This window comes from Manacus vitellinus, unplaced genomic scaffold (genome assembly GCF_001715985.3).
Source record: "Manacus vitellinus isolate BGI_N305 unplaced genomic scaffold, ASM171598v3 scaffold_48_pilon, whole genome shotgun sequence".
Taxonomy (NCBI): Eukaryota; Metazoa; Chordata; class Aves; order Passeriformes; family Pipridae; genus Manacus; species Manacus vitellinus.
In genome coordinates, this window is record NW_021940593.1 from 1,350,776 (window position 1) to 1,368,662 (window position 17,887).

The 17,887-nt window shown below is 38.0% G+C and overlaps 1 protein-coding gene across 1 annotated transcript in view; it reads right to left on the minus strand.

Annotated features, from left to right (window-relative positions):
• CTNNA3 (catenin alpha 3) overlaps window positions 1-17,887 on the minus strand; it is a 427,660-nt gene that overhangs the window by 142,743 nt on the left and 267,030 nt on the right. Inside the window, exon 10 of the mRNA XM_018079955.1 lies at window positions 6,835-6,927. Coding sequence (XP_017935444.1) covers window positions 6,835-6,927 — 93 coding nt within the window. The remainder of the gene's footprint in view (window positions 1-6,834; window positions 6,928-17,887) is intronic.

The window sequence follows — 17,887 nt, forward strand, 5'->3', positions numbered from 1 at the left end:
CCTACTGAAAACGTATTAATTAGTTCCTCATTCCCTCTTGGCATTTCTAACAAAACCAGCACCATGACAAATCAGGTATATTCTATATATTCAGAAACAAGGAAGACTTTAAAATAAGAAAATTATTTTTAGTAATGTACTTCACATGAATGGAATTAGCATCGTTTGATTCTGTCATAGAAATGTAGTAAGATTTCAGTTACATTCCTATACATAAAATGGAACGTATCTTAAATGACATAAGCATTTGCTCAGGGACATACATGTCCATATACAGGAGCATCAAACTATCACTAACACCTTGAGGATTTTACAAGTTCCTCCAGAACAAATGTCATGTCACACCACTGGATGTGTTACAATGAAGCGGTTGGAAAGTGAAGCAAATATAACACAATGTTTCTTTGCCCCCTCGGTAAACAAATGTAGTAACTAAAGATCATCCCCGCTTGCTTTTCAGGGGGTTGTATTGCTGCCTCCAACAGAAAGCTGTACCACTAAGGAAATGAGAAATGGGGTAATTTTTGAAGTGTCTCTAATTATTTATACACACCATGATTTAGAAACAGGTAAAACAAATGTTGGAAGGATGCAGTGCATTACCCAGAAAAAAATTTCCTTATAAAATCATCTTTCCCAGAAAACTATGCACATATGGCTAAAATTCTGCCTTAGAGATACGGATCAGGCATCAAAAGTCTGCATTCTTAAATAATTTCAGGGATTCTACAGTAGAACACAAAGTTCATGTGAATGCAGTTATTAACTTAGAATTGTCCTGGTTTCATTTTGTATTTTTCCAGAAAAAGTGCAGAGGAGACAGAAGAAATGGTATAATGCAAACACACAGACCTGTGTTTCATGCACAAATGTGAACACATGTCACATCACACAGCAAGTTTCAAGGACATTAGAAAGAAAGCTTCCCTTGAAATTATTCTATTTTCAATAGTAGTGAGAGCTTTAGGGCAGTAAACTCAGAGGAGCAAATTAGACTCTGCATCTATATCAACAATATTGCACAATCATCTGAGAGAGACAGGAAGCAAACTGGTGTACTTGCTATTTTTATATCCAAAGCTGCTCTTACGGACACAATTCCTAATTACTTTTAATTTGGAGTTTAGTAAAGTAGATAGTCAAATTTCCAGACGTATTTTGCATTTATATTTGAAAATATAACACAGAAAACCCCCTTGCAGATCACGTTACCCCTCTTTGCCATCTTTAATGACTTTATAGCATTGTAGTTTCCAGGAAGAAATCACTAAAACACAAGAAGGGAGCACATGACCACAGTAAGTCTCCAACATTGATTTTTAATTGCTTTTCCTTCCTTCTCCAGCATTTTGCTGTGGGTCTGTCACCATAAAATGTGGAATCTCAGGAAAACTTACAAATTTAGATGAAAAAAAAGTTGAAGAGATAAAAAAAAACAAAAATACCTTTCTGGGAAACGTACTTTAAAGTTTTAAAGGTGAAAGGAAAAATAAATTGCTTTTAAAACATTCACAGCACTTTTGTGCAGTGTGAACCCCTAGCAAATGCCCTCCAGCAACTTTAAGTAACTCAATCATTCTCATGTCTTATGTCCACTAACTACAGGTGGGGCAAGAAGAGGATAAAACAGAACAGCTTCTGTATTGCTCAGGGTAGGTATTTTTGTTTAATACTACAAATTGAGAGTTTGTGAGGATTCTATTCTAACACAACAGATGCTGGAAGATGAAAGTTAAGATTGAAAACCTCAAGGCATTTTGTAGTTAATTATTCTCTCTCCAACTACTATCACAAAAGAGCCAAGCAGCCAGCATGAGGCTTTCAGGGGAATCCAAGAGTCACAGTAGGGTTTTTTCCCCTCCTTCAAACTGTTTATTGAAGAAGTTCAAGCCAAAGCAAACATCTAGCTAAGTCTATTTGAACCAAAGAATAAAGCACTATGCCTTCCAATACATTTTGGTGTCCCACAGCCTTAGCATTCCATAGCATCCCAATCACCTGAAACTGCCCCAGGCTTCATCAGCTTTTTGAAACAGCAAACCTCAATCTCCATGAACAGAGAGAACAAACTGCAACTCCTAATGTCTGGATCAGAAAACTGATGCAGCTGAGAATTACCCTGGGAAGCAAGAAGGTTAGTTTTCATTCGAGTCAGCTCCTGGTGTTGTTGTTGTGTGGATGCATGAACACTCTTGGCTGGCTCAAGGGAAGGGATAGCAGGAGTCTAGAGGAGGAGCAGCCGCTGCTCTTGGTGGCACTGCAGACTAATGCCATGAATGCCAGGTTGAGCTGACAGTGGCATTAATTAAAAGTATGTATTGTGCCTTAGTAATCTCTCAACTGAAAGGCTGGAGATGGTACCTAATAAAATGTCTGATACTGTTGGATATTAACATCCAGTTTCTGTCTTTTAAAGCAGATGGTAGAGAACACACTGATTTACCATGTTCTCCTCCATTACTTTTCCCCCATACTTTCCCAGAAAATAGGCTTAAGACAGATAAAAGGAGATGCCATGCAGGCAGTTCAACCAAGATGATGAAACTGTGGTTATTGAAGTGATATTGGTGAAGAGTTTTTATGAAACTAATAAAAAAATTCTTCAGTGTCCCCCACTATTTCATGTACCAGAGGAAATAACAAAATGGATGATTGATTTTTCTCTCATGAAAAAGTAAATATATAGGAAATGTGAATTGCTAGCTTCAAAAATCCACAGCATCATAAAACACATAATTAAACTTCAATACCTAAAAAATGCAATAGCTATCAAGTCTCATTTTTGCGAACAAGAATTTCAGGTTTGTTCGGCACATACTTTCTAGAAAATAACACAGAAGCAAATAATATCCATTTATCTGTATCAACACGAAAGGGCTAAACAATTTTAGTGCAAATCAAAACATAGCTCAAAGGAAAGACTCAATTCCTTCACTCATTTTTATAATGGAAAAACACATACAATGTTTAATTCACAGCAAAAAAAAAATAATAGGACATTCACATTTAAAGCTTGAGCAAAAACTTACAGGAAGCATAACACAGTTATGACAAATTTTTGAGAAAGAAAGCAGAGAACACACAAGCCCTGCTTGGAAAGGTGGATACTCAGGGTAGACTCTGGCATGTGTGGGGCATGTTGCTGTCACTGTTTGGGCTGCTGAAGGCACCAAATTGCAGGTGTAATCAATGTAATGTACTTTTCCTGGAAGAGGAGAGAGTACAAGCAGCTGGTGGACTGGAATGGAGATGCTTTGCCTGGATCTCTTCTACAGACAAACATACACACACTCTCTGAAAAGCACTGTCAGCTCCTCAGCTCTTTGTTCTTTCATATTTCTGAATTTAATGACAAACAGACCATTTCATATGATCCTAAAAAATATGTGATATGCTTATTATTGTCTGCTGGAGAGACACAACTTCAACAATGCTGAAATTATTAAAATTCAAAGAAAGGAAATCTGCAGGGTCTGGTTTCTTGCAAGGAATCTGGGCAGTTTTTGCCATTCTCCTCCCTGCAGGTACCGGTGTGTCAATAAACAGACCTGTAACACCAAAATACAGCAGGCAGTTCCAGACTGTCATGTTGGCACTGAAGAAACAGATGGATTATGCTGGACAAGCCAAATACAAAACGTTCAACACAGCTGTCAGATCAGTATTTCAATGGCCTAGAAATATGATATGTATAAATATATTCCCACTGATCAGCTCAGCATCTTGCTTATCCTAATACCTCTCTCAATGTTACCTGAAAAACCACACTGATTTATTTACAAACTCCCACAGTCAAAAAATCAGCTTCTATATTTAGTGGTTTATCACACAGCAAGCAGTATTAAAAATTACTAGCAGCATATTAAGTTCTAAGCAGCAAGGAAAGATGGCAATGAAAATTAGAGCTGTATCTTCCACAAATGTGCCAAGTGTTACGTGCTTTTCATTAGTTACTTGATCCATAGAATTGCTTCTCACCTAATATTATAATCAGGTGATTTCCATCTCTCTTTCTCAATACTTAAGAGAAAAACAGAACTCAGGTGAAAAGACTAATATCCAAGGTTCTGCTTATATCAGTCCATACCTCGTCTTTTTAAAATATCTGATAAAAATACTGCATGGAATTGAATGACTTCTAAATATTTTTTTATCATCATATAAAGGTTAAGCTAAGCCATGAACATTCATGTGCTTTTCCTGCATTTTCCATCCTTTTATGACACTCCAGAATTGACACTAATCACCCTGCAGCACTTTGGTAACCATCAGCAAGCTCCAGCGAGATCCCACCTTCAAAGGAAGTGAGCCTAAAATTCACATATCTAAGGCCTGATGTGCCAAGCATACATGTTGGACCATCTGGAAGCTGATCAGACTCAGACTATAAAAATGTAAAAAACCCTATAATTTAGATAGAGAAGCCAGATGCTTGACAGCTAATCTCTGGTTTCCTACATTTTGGATCATTTTCCATCTCTATATTTACCATCTATCAGGTATTCCAGAGGACTAACTGTTAGAGGAACCAGAGTCTTCTTCAAACATGCCACTGAACTGAAGCATAAATGGATATTAGCAAAACAGCTCTACAGATTAATATTCTTGCTGTTTGCTTTTGTGGGTTCTTTTTCTTCTCTTTCTTTCTCAAGCCAAGATGTTGTTTGCACACCAGGAAAGTAATATGGGGTCCCAGTTACAACAAGTGACATCATAGATTTTACCTACCTGACAAAACTGAAGAAAATTCTCCCAGTCAAAAGTGAGTTAAACGGAGAGAAATAATTCTTCCTTCATCAATTCCTATGCTAGCAGCTCTTTATTTCTTTATTCTATGATTATTGATGTAAGATTAATATTAAACTCATTTCTCATGAAGCATTCATGAAATTCCAGGAACAGGCATTACGTGTTTTGCATTGGCTCTAACACATACACTAGCTTATTTCATTTATTGAACAGTCAAATATTCACTAAGAATTTCACTTGAGAAAAAAAAATACAGTAAAGTACCAAATCAACTCTCTCCATTTTATCTACAGTAGAATCTGATTAGTGTAACAAAAGCAACAAGGCTTTCCTCCAAGGTTTGCCAGTTCTGCATCTGCCTTTCCCCCTGTGTTCCATGGGGCCTTTTGCTGGTCAAATCTGCAGAACTCCCAAGACTCTCAGATGTTTTCCGTAGGTGTTGATTTTTTTTTGGTTGGTATGTTTGGGGTGGGGAGGTTCTGTTTTAATTCTACTATTTCAGATTTCAATCCCAACCACATGTTCCTCTTCAAGAAATATATCTTTCAGAGCACATAAAATACCAAGTTTTTGACTCTAAAGATTTAAGAACATTGGGGAGTTCTACACATGAATTTCCCCATTCTGAACTCTGATTGATAAGCCTCACAGGCAACTTAAGAGATAATTATTTTCCCTATGGAAGGTTTTTAACTGATATGGTATAATCTGATTTATTGAAAAATGCTGGAGCCCGAATCTGTTATTTCTTACTTAGGTAAAATATGAATTGCTTTCACAGGGCATGGTCCTTATCTAAGAAAGCAGCAAATCCTGCACAATGAACACACCATTAGTAGCTACATAATCTTATCATGTGCATACCACATTCTCTTTTTAGACAGATCTATAATCATCAACTAATTCATCCCTGGTTTACCTCTAGGTTAAACAAAAAAAAAAAAAAAGAAATAAAACCAAGAAACTTCCATTTTACCACAGGAAATTAAAAGCCCAGAAACTTAAATGGCTGTGGAGAAAAATCAATATTTTAGTCAAAATTAGATTTTAGGAGTTTCTAGTATCAGATGTGATACCCTGAAACTGTAGGTTTCCATTTCAATTAAAAAACTGAATTGGATGCATAATAATCCATTGCAAAGGTGCACCTGAACCCCTGGACAAACAAGAAGCTGGCATGTGAAACACAGAATGGTTCAAGTTTAAGAACAGGCACTGAACCTGAATGACTCAAGAGAAAACACCGGTCTGTGGTTTTTTCAGAACATCTCATTTCCTCGATAGAACCTCCTTTCTCCAAGACTTGCAGTTATTCAACAGGATAAAATGGACTTCTCAAGTTTGCTATTGAACATATTATTAATATTTACTCTTCATCTTTTATTTCCACCACATTTAGGACAAAAGGGTGAGAAGACTTAGGCCACCGTGTAAACCACAGTGTTCTCCAAAGAACTAAAACACACAGATCAGATCCACAGAAACCCCTAAAATCTTTGCCTCAAACAGATCTAACTGCAGAGGGTTTTATACCTCTATAATACTGAACATGACAAACCAAGAGTGAATAAATTTTGTAGAATAAATCTGTAGCTGTGCCTTTTTTTCATTCATTTCCTTAAGACAAAGGTTTGATCTTTTAAATTGGTGATAATCAGAATAATTCATCCTTTGCTGTTCACATACTATTACCACTTGATTGGGATTTTGTATATTTTAAGTTAAAGGTCAAAACAGGTATTGTTTTCTAAGTGTAAAAACGTTCCAAATCTGCCTATCACATTACAGTGTTCATTCAAACAGGTTTGATTCAGAAAGAGAACAGCATATTTCTGCAATTGTAACTTTTACAGCTTTTTTGAACTCCCAATCAATACAGACTATCAACCATTCCTATGTTAAGCACAAAGAGAAAACAAATTGAGTATTTGCCCTGGATTTGCCATTTGGTCTCCATTTGCTACACTGAACTGTATAAATGGAATGTGAATTTAGACTAAAGGAGCACAGCTAAACATCTACGTTGTGTGACAATACACTGTATGGTCAGTGAGCTGTAATGGGAATTAATTGAAAAAGTCCTACCTGTGGGCACAAGGTCTCTATGTGATTAGCTGCCATCTGGACAATTTTCGTTCCATCTTCATTTGTTGACAATGAACAAGCAAGATTAGCAACCTTAAACAAAAGAAACAAACTTCAATAAACAAGGAGCCTTTTAAGCAAGCATGAATCCCCAAACCCTCAAACTTGCCAAAAACCATCTCTGCTAGAAAGCTAAAAAGGACATACTTGAACAAGGAAACACTGGGGTGAAAAAAGAGCAGTGGAAAGGGGTGACAATGACATGAAATCTCATGATCTCATCCCAGTTGAGGTTCACCAGGTAACAGCTGCAGGGTGTTGTTTAGATTACATGAGAAAATTTCAAAGTAAGAACCTAAGGCTTCAGCTAAGGTTGCTTGTGATCTCACTTGTGAGACCACAATTTTTCAGAGCCCTTCAAATCAGGTCCAGCTTTTTAACTTTTTTTTTAAAACTTATTTTTAAGACCCTAAAGCTCAAACAACATTTACCTTTATTTGTTGTAACGAAACACAGAGTAATTTCTGCCCTGAGCTATCCACAGATCATTCCTTTAATTAGAGGTACAGTTTTCTACTGAAATAGTCACATCAGTGCAGCTGACACTGTAAATGCAGATGGAAACTTGAAATCTGTGAAAGAACAAGTCTGTCTTCTGGTTTATTTTACTATACACTATGGAGATCCAGCTTCCTTTAGAGTAAAAACCTCTTCCATGATGCTCCACAGTTCCACAAGTTTAAATAGATTAAGAAAAAACAGCACTTGCTTCACTCACTGCAACTGAACATCAACAGGCTTTAGGATACTACTACTAGTTCAACCATGACCTATTGCCAAAGGCTTTTATTATTCTTACTTAATTGATGTAAAGTAATTACAAGGTATTATTTAGCACACAGACAAATTAATTACTTGTCCTACTGCAAAGTCAGAAGAGACTAAGACCCTTTGTGAAGTGGATGAGGGCCAGAATGCAGGGCCTTCCATGGTCACCTCTGCCTACATATAAATACTCCATACACCTATCCCTGGTATTCCAACAGAACTCACTGATTCCCTATGGTTAAGACTGAAGGAATCCAGTTTGCATAGATGCATTGACACTGTATTCCCTCGTTTTTGAAGCAAACCGCCATGGGTTGGTTTTTTAATGCAGTATCTGAAAAAAACACGGGTTTGATTCTATGCTTCCCCTCCTGACTCTTCACCCTAAACTACCAATAGATGATTTGGTGTCATCACAATACAACTCTAGAAGATGCTATTCCCTCCCCTCCAAAAAAAAAATCAGTTATTTTTCTTTGGATTGAAGGTCAGAGGTTTTCACTATTGGTCCCCAAAAACTAATTCATGTTGGTTTGAATATTTTCATTCCTTTGCCCTAGTCACTGAGCTGCTTCTGTATCCCTAATGTCACACTGTATTCATTCACACTCCCCTAAACAAACAAAGAACAAGGCTCAGTGCAAATATTATTGATCTATTTCTGAAAGAGCTTCTCTATGCCTAAAGCAGTAACAATTCAACGGTTAAAAAAAAAAAAGGCAATAACAGCCATTCCACCAGGACAAAATAAACCCTCAGCAGTCTTTTTTCTCTTTAGCATAAGGTTCCTCAGGTTTTTCAAATTTCATTTCACAGTTCCCAGACAAGCTACTTTTCATTCCTTAGGATCCACTGCAAACATGTGAGATACACAGCTCCTGTTTATCAGCAAGAACAGTTTTAAGACTGAGTTCTCTGCTGTAAGCAATAACTGTTTTATCCCAGTCTTGATCAGCAAGGCAGATACAGAGACAGTTTAGAACAACTTTTTATCCTGTTTCCCAGTTGCACTGGCTCCAACATTTCAGTACAAATGCAGCCCCTGATTTAAATTGTGTCACAGAGTCACAGAATAATAAATTAGGTTAAAAGAGGCTTGCAGAGATCATGCAGTTCTTCAAAATATGAGAATAAACTCTAAACCAATCCATGTTCAAAATACAAACCCCTGTTCAAAATACGAGAATGAACTCTAAACCAATCTATGTTCAAAATGCAAAGCCCTGTTCAAAATATGAGAATGAACTCTAAACAAATCCATGCCAATGGCTCTATAGAGCCCATCAGCATCTGGGGACAAACTATGTGTATGTTACCAGATCATGTTGAAAATCAGAAGGGTAAAAAAGCATGGCTCTTTTCTGACAAAGCACACTCAGGTTGGGATGGATCTCTTAGTCCACACGTATTCCCTTTTATTTGAAGTCAACAGCCATGATGCTCTTTTATAGAGAGAGGAAAAACTCTTTCTGATCTTATGCTCCCCCTCCTGATTCTTCAGCTCAGCTGTAGGTGTTCCTTGGTGATGACCCAATTCATAATACCATTCTCAAAGCACAAGCAGCCAACTAAGGATTATAAGCATTAGGAATTTATGCCAGGCAACTTTCCAACAGCAAACAGAGGTTCGTATTATTTACAACAAATGTCACAAATGCACGACAGTGGTTCAGAGTTAACTCCAAGGTGAGAACACAAATGCAAAGCCAAATGCAAAAGTGAGATTTTAAAGTAGTAAAAGTGTAAATAATCACTGCATTGCCTCACCACCTGTTTCATTCTCAGCTGAGAACAGCTTTACTGTTCTATTGTTCACACTTCACAGTAAGAACTAAATGTACCCCCAAGGATTTTTTTCTGTCAAATTCACTGCATTAACTCCCAAAAATAAGTATTTGCTTGGGAACAGACTGTCTGCCAACGAACTAAATTCCTCTTCTATAAATTGTACTAAATGAAGCAACATGTTCTTTGGATGTGATCCCTCTTGCTCCACCCACAGGAGCTCAGTTTCTTTACATTATTTTATCCTAATTCACTTATACTGTAAATTGCTAAGGATAACTAAGTTGTTAAGTTCCTCTTCTTCATAGTAAATCCTTCCTGTCAAGAAAATCTTTTGCTGAGGAGAGACCCTCCAAAGCTCTGTCTAACCTGAAGTTTACTGGGTCCTTCACCACTCTGCAGGGAAGCCCAAAGTCTGTTCTTTGTAATATTTTTAGCATACTTAAAGAACTCTCTGGCAACCCAATCCCTCCCATTGGTAATCCTATGGAAATTCTCAGTACCATACTGGGAGACTCTATAGCCTTGGATAAAAAATGCTCTGTTGATATTTAAGTGGATTTGTAATATACTCTAAATCAAAGCAAGGAAAACCAGTGATATGTCTAAAATAAAAACTGCCATGCTTCCAATTTCAAGAAAATTTAAATTGTTTGTCACAAGATTTCAAATGTAGTCTTTACTAGAAGGTTTTAAATACTGATCTGATAATTTTGCGGGTTTTTTTTTTGGTGGTTTTTGTTTGTTTGTTTTGTTGTTGTTGTTATGTTGCTGTTGTTTTGTTGTGGTTTGTTTTGTTTGGTTAATCCTGAATAATCACAATTCGGAAGGTATTTCATTTGTAGGAGAGCAACTGAATACTGAGCTGAGATATAACATTTAAATTTCAGCATTATAGCAGTCAACTTAGCTGTGGATATAAATTATGTACTCTCTGTAAACTGATTGTAACTCCCTGCTCTCCTCAAACTGCAAGTGAAAAAGCTACTTCCATATTCTTTGCTTCCAGTTTTGTGGTATGCAGAAATACCTTCTGCAAGTTTATGATGCATTCAAAGTTTCTACCACTGGCTTTACTAATGAAGCCTTAGAAAGTCTTCTGAGGAAAATGACTGTTCATACAAAAAAAGAGCCATGAAAAAACTATAAAGGGCAACATTAAATATTGACTCTATACTTTTTCAAGGGAACAGCTATATTGATGTATGTATGTCTTCTAGTCATTGCTGCATTTTTATATGCATTTATGATTACTAAATGCATTTTTATGAGCTTGATAAAACCTACATTGACTAGAATATTTGTTTATAGTGAAAAAATACATTGCTCTAGACTGAAAACTTACCTCCAGTGGGCAATAAAGTAATATCACAATGTTGCTTATTTTCCAGTCCATTTTCTACCATAAAACTTAATTTCTTTCCAGATCAACTCAAATAGTAATACTTTAGGTCAAAATTTACACTCTCAACTTTTATTAGTTTTTACTTTTGTGGAGATGAAGCTAAAAACTCTACTCAACAATCTATTTAACATACATTATGTTGCTTTCCCTGTCTCTCTTAGCTTTTCCCCTTGCACTTTTCCAGAAGGATTCTTGAGTCTGCTAAATTAACTAGTCTGGGACAGCTGCAAGTCTCTTCACTCCTTTGGCTCCTTTTGTACTTCTCTTAATTGTGCACATCTCTATCTCCTTCCATTTTCTGCAGAACTGAATCACCCAGTATTCCACTAATGCCATAATCACTCCTGATTTAACAAAATCAGCTCCACCTGGTACACCTGAGGCTTATCACTGCCCCCCTTGAGGACTAACCAACCACCTGGTTAAGATGTTACTTCTCAGAGTATTACATAACTTAAAATATTTCCCGTTAAACGTGACAATGATTCTGCTTCTGCAATTAATCAATAAAAGGGTTTTGAATACTAGCAGACCAGATTGTTGGGTTTGGGGTTCGTTTTGTTTTTTAGCAACATAACTGTAACAGGTTTACTTCAAGTTCCACGTTCTCAGACAAGTCTTCTCTCACACAAGCTCATTTAGATTTGATGAATTGGGCCTCAACAAAAATAAAAATGGGAAAAAACCACACACAATACTCTGCAGCAAATACCACACATTAGTAAGGAAGAATTCTACCCAATAACATTTTAGAAATAATTTCCTTTTCAATAAAGGTGTCAGGCTAGATGCCCCATTAAGCTCACTGCTTTGGGTCACAGTTTACAGCTGAAGAACTCAGTTAAGGATTCCCTCTCTAGACCTCGGTATGCAGAGCCCTTGTTACTACCAAGAACAGACACTCTATTTGGATTTTATCTGTGCCCTGGCAACCCAGGTTAGCTGAAGACTCCACTAAACAGAAACTGCCTGTAGCTGTGACCTGTGTCTCACTAATGGTCTCTCCAAAAAACGTACCATCCACACCAGCACCAGACTTAATCCACTGGAATAAGTGGGAAGCAGCCTCTGATACCTGGACAAAGGTCCTTCCACAGGCCCAAACACAACAGCAAGTGAAAGATCTAAAGGTAAACTGCTTGATGAAACCTCCCCTTAGCACCATTTGCTGAATGTTAACAACAGAGGGCAGTCCAGCAGTGTCATGTGAGCACAGCAATATAAAGAAAACTGCTTGAAAAGGAGAATAGGAGAGGCAAAGAACTGACTAAAACCCAGCCATTTTTACTGCCTTGTCCATGGGTCTTTTTTCATGCAGACAGAAAAAAAATAAATGTCAGTATCGAGAATAAAAAACATTTTAGCAGTAGAAAGATGCTGTGTATTGAATTAAACCAGAAAAAGGCAGGGTTTACAAAAGGACGAAGTGACTATCCAGTTCTGTAATCACGTAATTAATAACAAACCTTCTCATTTTCCTTAGCTCAGCATCACAACAAACATGGTAAATAAGACAGCAGTTACCCTGAGCAAGAGGACTCAGTCATGCACAGAATTAGCCAATTCCATAAAATATCTAAGGGAAGGAGTGATCAAAACTCCCTGTCACAGTTCTTGAGGGAAAGGGGCACACAGAAGTGCTTATAAACAGATTAGTGAACTGGCCTTAACTGTCTGACACCAGTGGGATCTGAGAAACATCACTCACCAGTGAAAGTCAGTAAAGATCGACCAGTTCTCAAAACTGCACGAAACCCTCCATCTCCTGCACTTAAATAATAAATACAGCATATATAATAAACTGTCAATACAACAGCCAAGATCTCAGGCCCATTTATTCTTTAAAACACAGGCAAGATTCAAAAATATGCATTAGTGCATCCTTAATTACTTTCTTATTACTGTTTATTCAAATATTCCACAAAACAATAAAAAAAATATAAAAACAAAGGTCATCCAACTTTATCAAGATTCTGCTTGTGGCAATATCTGAAATCCAGCACTTTGAAAGCCTTCCCAGGGAAAGTACAAGTCCATCCCCTAATTTAAAAGATGAAATTCACTGAAGAAAGCAGGTCAGAGCCCAAGGCAACTCATATTATATTCAACCACCAACCCCGCCTACCTCACGCAAGTGAACACATTAGATGTGTTTAAAGAATTCTTTCCAAGTATTGGCTTTTCAGAAAGAAGAGTCACCTCATTTCAGAACTTATCATGAGTTCATTCTCTTTTTCAGTATTCTTGGAATCTTTCTCCAACCCAACAGTCTCCCTCCAACGTCTGGGACAGCTCAGCACTAATTCAGTGCTGAATGGTATGCAACACACAGCACATTTGCAGGCAGAAAAAAAAAAAAGAAAAACCTTATTTTCAAAAAAAAAATTTGGTTTTACACTTCACAATTTATTGTGACAACTTTTTTCCCCTAGGCTTTCCAGCAGCTGAAATGCAGGAAACTGCTGTTTCCTCGACTTAAACTAAAGGAGAGTAACTCTGAGAAATCCTTGCAGAGAAGACTTAATGACTACCAGAAAGCAAAGTACAGCCCTTCACAGAGCCTCACTGAAAACAGGAAACAATGACAGAACGCAGATGTATAAATTTGTACCTACCACAAACAAAAAATGCATTCATTTCAGAGGGACAGAGGATACAATACACCATCATGATTTCTGCATGATTACAAAGACCTTTAATCTATTCTTGTCCTACTTCCACTCAACGGGAATTGAAAAGGTGATAACCAGAGGAGGATTACTGTAACACTCACCAAACAGCTTTAAGAATAACACATAATAACTAAGTCCCAACACTGATTCAAAGATCACTCCGGACTGGGTTGTACATCCCTCATCCACACCTGTGCTCCCAGAATCTCATTATCACTTAGTTGCACTCCTTCATCTCAAAAGAGGCCATTTTGTCTCCAACAAGTGAGATCGAAAATCTCCGAACCCGGGAAAATATTTCTTAACATGTTGTTTTCTGTTGTTGCCTCATGGATTGGTATTTTAGAATTTACGTGGCATGAAATTATGCCTTAAAGCAGCAAGGCAACCAAACCTCACTGCTTACAAAAGCAAAATAGTATCTCTTAAAGCAGACAATAAAGCAGAAAATACACAGCTCTGGCTGGTTTTAGCAGCCTGACCTGCCCAGCCCGTGCCATCTGCCCTCAGCACCCAGTGGCTGGAATGGTGGGATCCCCCTGCCAGGAGATCAAAAGACACCTTCAGCACTTACCATAAAAGCTCCACACGGTGCAGCCAAACCCACCTGCTCCAGAGACACAGAGCCCCCCTGCACCCACGGCGTGCCCCGAGCATCTGCACCTACAGAGCGGGTGGGGCAGGCGCTGAGCTGGTGCAGCCTGAGCCTCATCAAACACAGCTGTGTGTGAGTGTGGGGAGTCTGTGTGTGTGTGAATTTGTGTGTGTTTGTGAGTTTGTGTGTGTGAATGACTGTGTGAGTGACACTGTGTGTGACTGTGTGTGTGTGTTTGTGTGTGTGTGAGCTTGTGTGAGTTTGTGTGTGTGCGAGTGTTTGTGTGTGTTTGTGTGAATTTGTGTGTGTGTACATGAGTTTGTGTGTGTGTATGTGAGTTTGTGTGTGTGTGTATGTGAGTTTGTGTGTGTGTTTGTGAGTTTGTGTGCGCATGTGAGGTTGTGTGTGTGTGTGTGTGTGAGTTTGTGTCCATGTGTGTGTGTAGGTGAGTTTGTGTGTGTGAGTTTGTGTGTGTGAATCTGTGTGTGGGTGAGTTTGTGTGTGTGAGTTTGTGTGTGTGACTCTGTGTGTGGGTGTGGGGGTGTGTGTGTGTTTGTGTGTGTGTGTTTTTGTGTGTGTGTGTGTGAGTTTGTGTGTGTGTGCGTGTGTGTTTGTGTGTGTGTGCGTTTGTGAGTTTGTGTGTGTGTGAGTTTGTGTGCGTTTGTGAGTTTGTGTGCGTGTGCATTTGTGAGTTTGTGTGAGTTTGTGTGTGTGTGCATTTGTGAGCTTGTGTGAGTTTGTGTGTGTGTGTGTTTGTGAGTTTGTGTGCGTGAGGTTTTGTGTGTGTGACTCTGTGTGTGTTTGTGTGTGTGTTTTTGTGTGTTTGCATGTGTGTGTTTGTGAGTTTGTGTGCGCATGTGAGGTTGTGTGTGTGTGTGTGACTGTGCGTGTGACTGTGTGCGTGAGTTTGTGTGTGTGTTTGTTTCCATGTGTGTGTAAGTTTGTGTGTGAGTTTGTGTCTATGTGTGTGTGTGTTTGTATGTGTGTTTGTGTCTGTGTGTGTGTCTGTGTGTGTAAGTTTGTGTGTGTGTTTGTGTCTGTGTGTGCGTCTGTGTGTGTAAGTTTGTGTGTGTGTTTGTGAGTCTGTGTGTGTGTCTGTGAGTTTGTGTGCGCATGTGAGTGACTCTGTGCGTGTGTGTGTGTGTGTGTTTGAGCCCCGCACCACAGGAGCCGCTGCGTGTCCGCCCCGGGCCGGCAGCGCAGGGGAGAGCCCGAGCCCGGCCGGGTCTGACGGGTCCGTGCCTGGAAAGCTTTAACAGAGCCTCGTCCCGGCTGCGTGAGAAGCCGCTGTGAACACCGCGATTTCCCACCGCCCCGGGGGTTGTTTTCCTCTCGCTCACTGTCACTGACTCGCCGCACAGGGCAGGCAGGAGGTCTGCTGACTCCATTCAAAAAACTTTCCACGCCGAAGTGAATTGAAATGCGAAATTGAAATTTAAGGCTGTAAACACACTTAGGATGCTTTTTCTGAGTCGCTCAAGCCAATGGTATGTGCAGTGGCTAGGAAGTAATCCCTTACTCATTCATAATTAAGTACATACATGTGTACTGCATAACTAAATGTCTGTAAAACAAAATAAATGTTACATTGCTCCAGTGGTAAAAATCTAACCTGTGCCACAGACACATAGTATATTCTTATGCATTACATTCTTATTGCACCACAGCATATTTTTATGCATTCACTATAGGCTACATTTCAAATATCTTGTAAAAATATAATTAACCCTCTCATTAATTTTTACCCTTCCTTTATCCCTTAAATGAATAAGTAATTTTTCTCAGGTTTATTACTTTTTATTCTCCTCTTTGTGAATGGTGCATGAAAGCCATGTACAGACAGCCAATTCCAGCTGCAGTGGAGCTGGAAGTAGGCTCGTAGCTACTTCAGTTTGTATGGAATAAACGTTGTACTAGCATAAAATGTTTCTGTGCCAGTGGAAGTCTCAACTTCTGTTAACAGAGTTTAAGGGTTCATAAAACACCTTATAAGAAAGCCTTGATGAGTTTTTGGTATGTGATCTTTGGTATGTGAGACTGGTCACAAAGAAAACACTTAAAACTGTCCATCAGCCTTGCAACCAAAACTTGCATACAAAATCATATGTGATATCAGATTTCCAAGCTGCAGATCACAGTGCTGTCTGAAGCATCATGTGTGGGCTCACCCTTAAGCATGTGGATAGAATTCAAAACTGTAGGATTGTGATCCTACTAAATGCACAGAAAAACTCCTATCTTGTTTACAGTACACTGGCCTTGAAAAGGGGCAAATGAATTGACTGTTATTCACTGTAAAGTGATGCACTGATGAGGAACAATCCTCACACACAGACGTGTCCAACAACAATGGAGAAAGAGATGCAGGAGTTATGTTCCAAAGGAAAAAACAGGTGATTTACTTTCTGGTGAGGGAAACAACAAACAAATCCCTCTCATCTCTCACTCAAAATCTCCCTTCTTACATAAAATGGGAAAAAGAAGACAAAACATAGCGAACTGAAACTTTATTAACTGTTCGGTCACACCACTGTGAGGGAGAAAAATTCTCTTTGTTGCCTAAAAGCCTTTACAATTGCATTTCACTACATAAATTGGTGTCATTTTAACTAAGACTGTTTATCTCCACAAAACCAGAACACTAAAGCTTTAGAAATTTTTCCCTATTTTTTCATTAATTTCCCAGTGGCTTTATTTGAATTATTAAAGATAAAAGCTGTTAGAAGTTATTAGAATTATTAGATTCTCAAATACATCCACATACATGCAATTATTGTAACAATGTTATTCAAATAACGAGTTTTGAATTTTAAACATCCCCATTTTTGTTAATTAATACAGTCAAACATTCTCAAAATATTTTGCTATCACAAAACAGTATACATAATGTCAACAAAAGTGCAAAATAGCTGCTTGTAAGCCACAACTACCAAGAGATTGAATTAAATCTGGTTATAGTTACTCTAACTGATATTATTAAGAAATAAGGACTGTAAAATGTTCCAGAAAAAAGTCAACAAGCTCAACAATAAAATCTCTGATAGAAAGAAGACTACACAACGAAAGATCATCCCTAAAAACTTCAACTTAGAGGTAAAAGACACTATAACCTAAAATGACTCACCGCTATTGCTTCAAAAACTACAGATTCACCTGATCCTCACATCTGTTCCTGCCCACTTTTCATCTGAAATCGACTGAACTGTTATTAAAATGTTTGCCAAGATTGTTTTTAAAGGTAAAGAACAACTACAAGAAATAAATAAACAGGACACTGAGAACATCTGCATCTGGACCAACAAAAAAGGACAACTGAACAATAAGGTACAAACCTTGGACCAGGGTTCTGTACAAGTTTTACAACTTACTCATGTACGTAGCACATTTAAGTTGTTTTGTAATTAACCTATGAATATTATAACTAATTCATGCAATGCTGTAGAGTTACTTTCACATCTCAAAGCCTCCTTCCTTCAAGATTTCACTAACCCTCATTTACCTGGAAAAATACACACCATATAATTCCTTGTTAGTCACACAAAATCTAACTTTTACATAATACATATCCATTCACACACATTCCAAATAGAGTAATACAACAACACACACTAGAAAAAGGCAAAAGATGTTACCAAATACTAACTTAATTGTTTTGCAATTTCAGAAATTCCAAAAACCATAAACACAAACAATGTATATTATTCAACAAAAGCTTAAATATATCTCACAAATCTGAAGATATTCCATTCCACAGCATACTGCACTCAC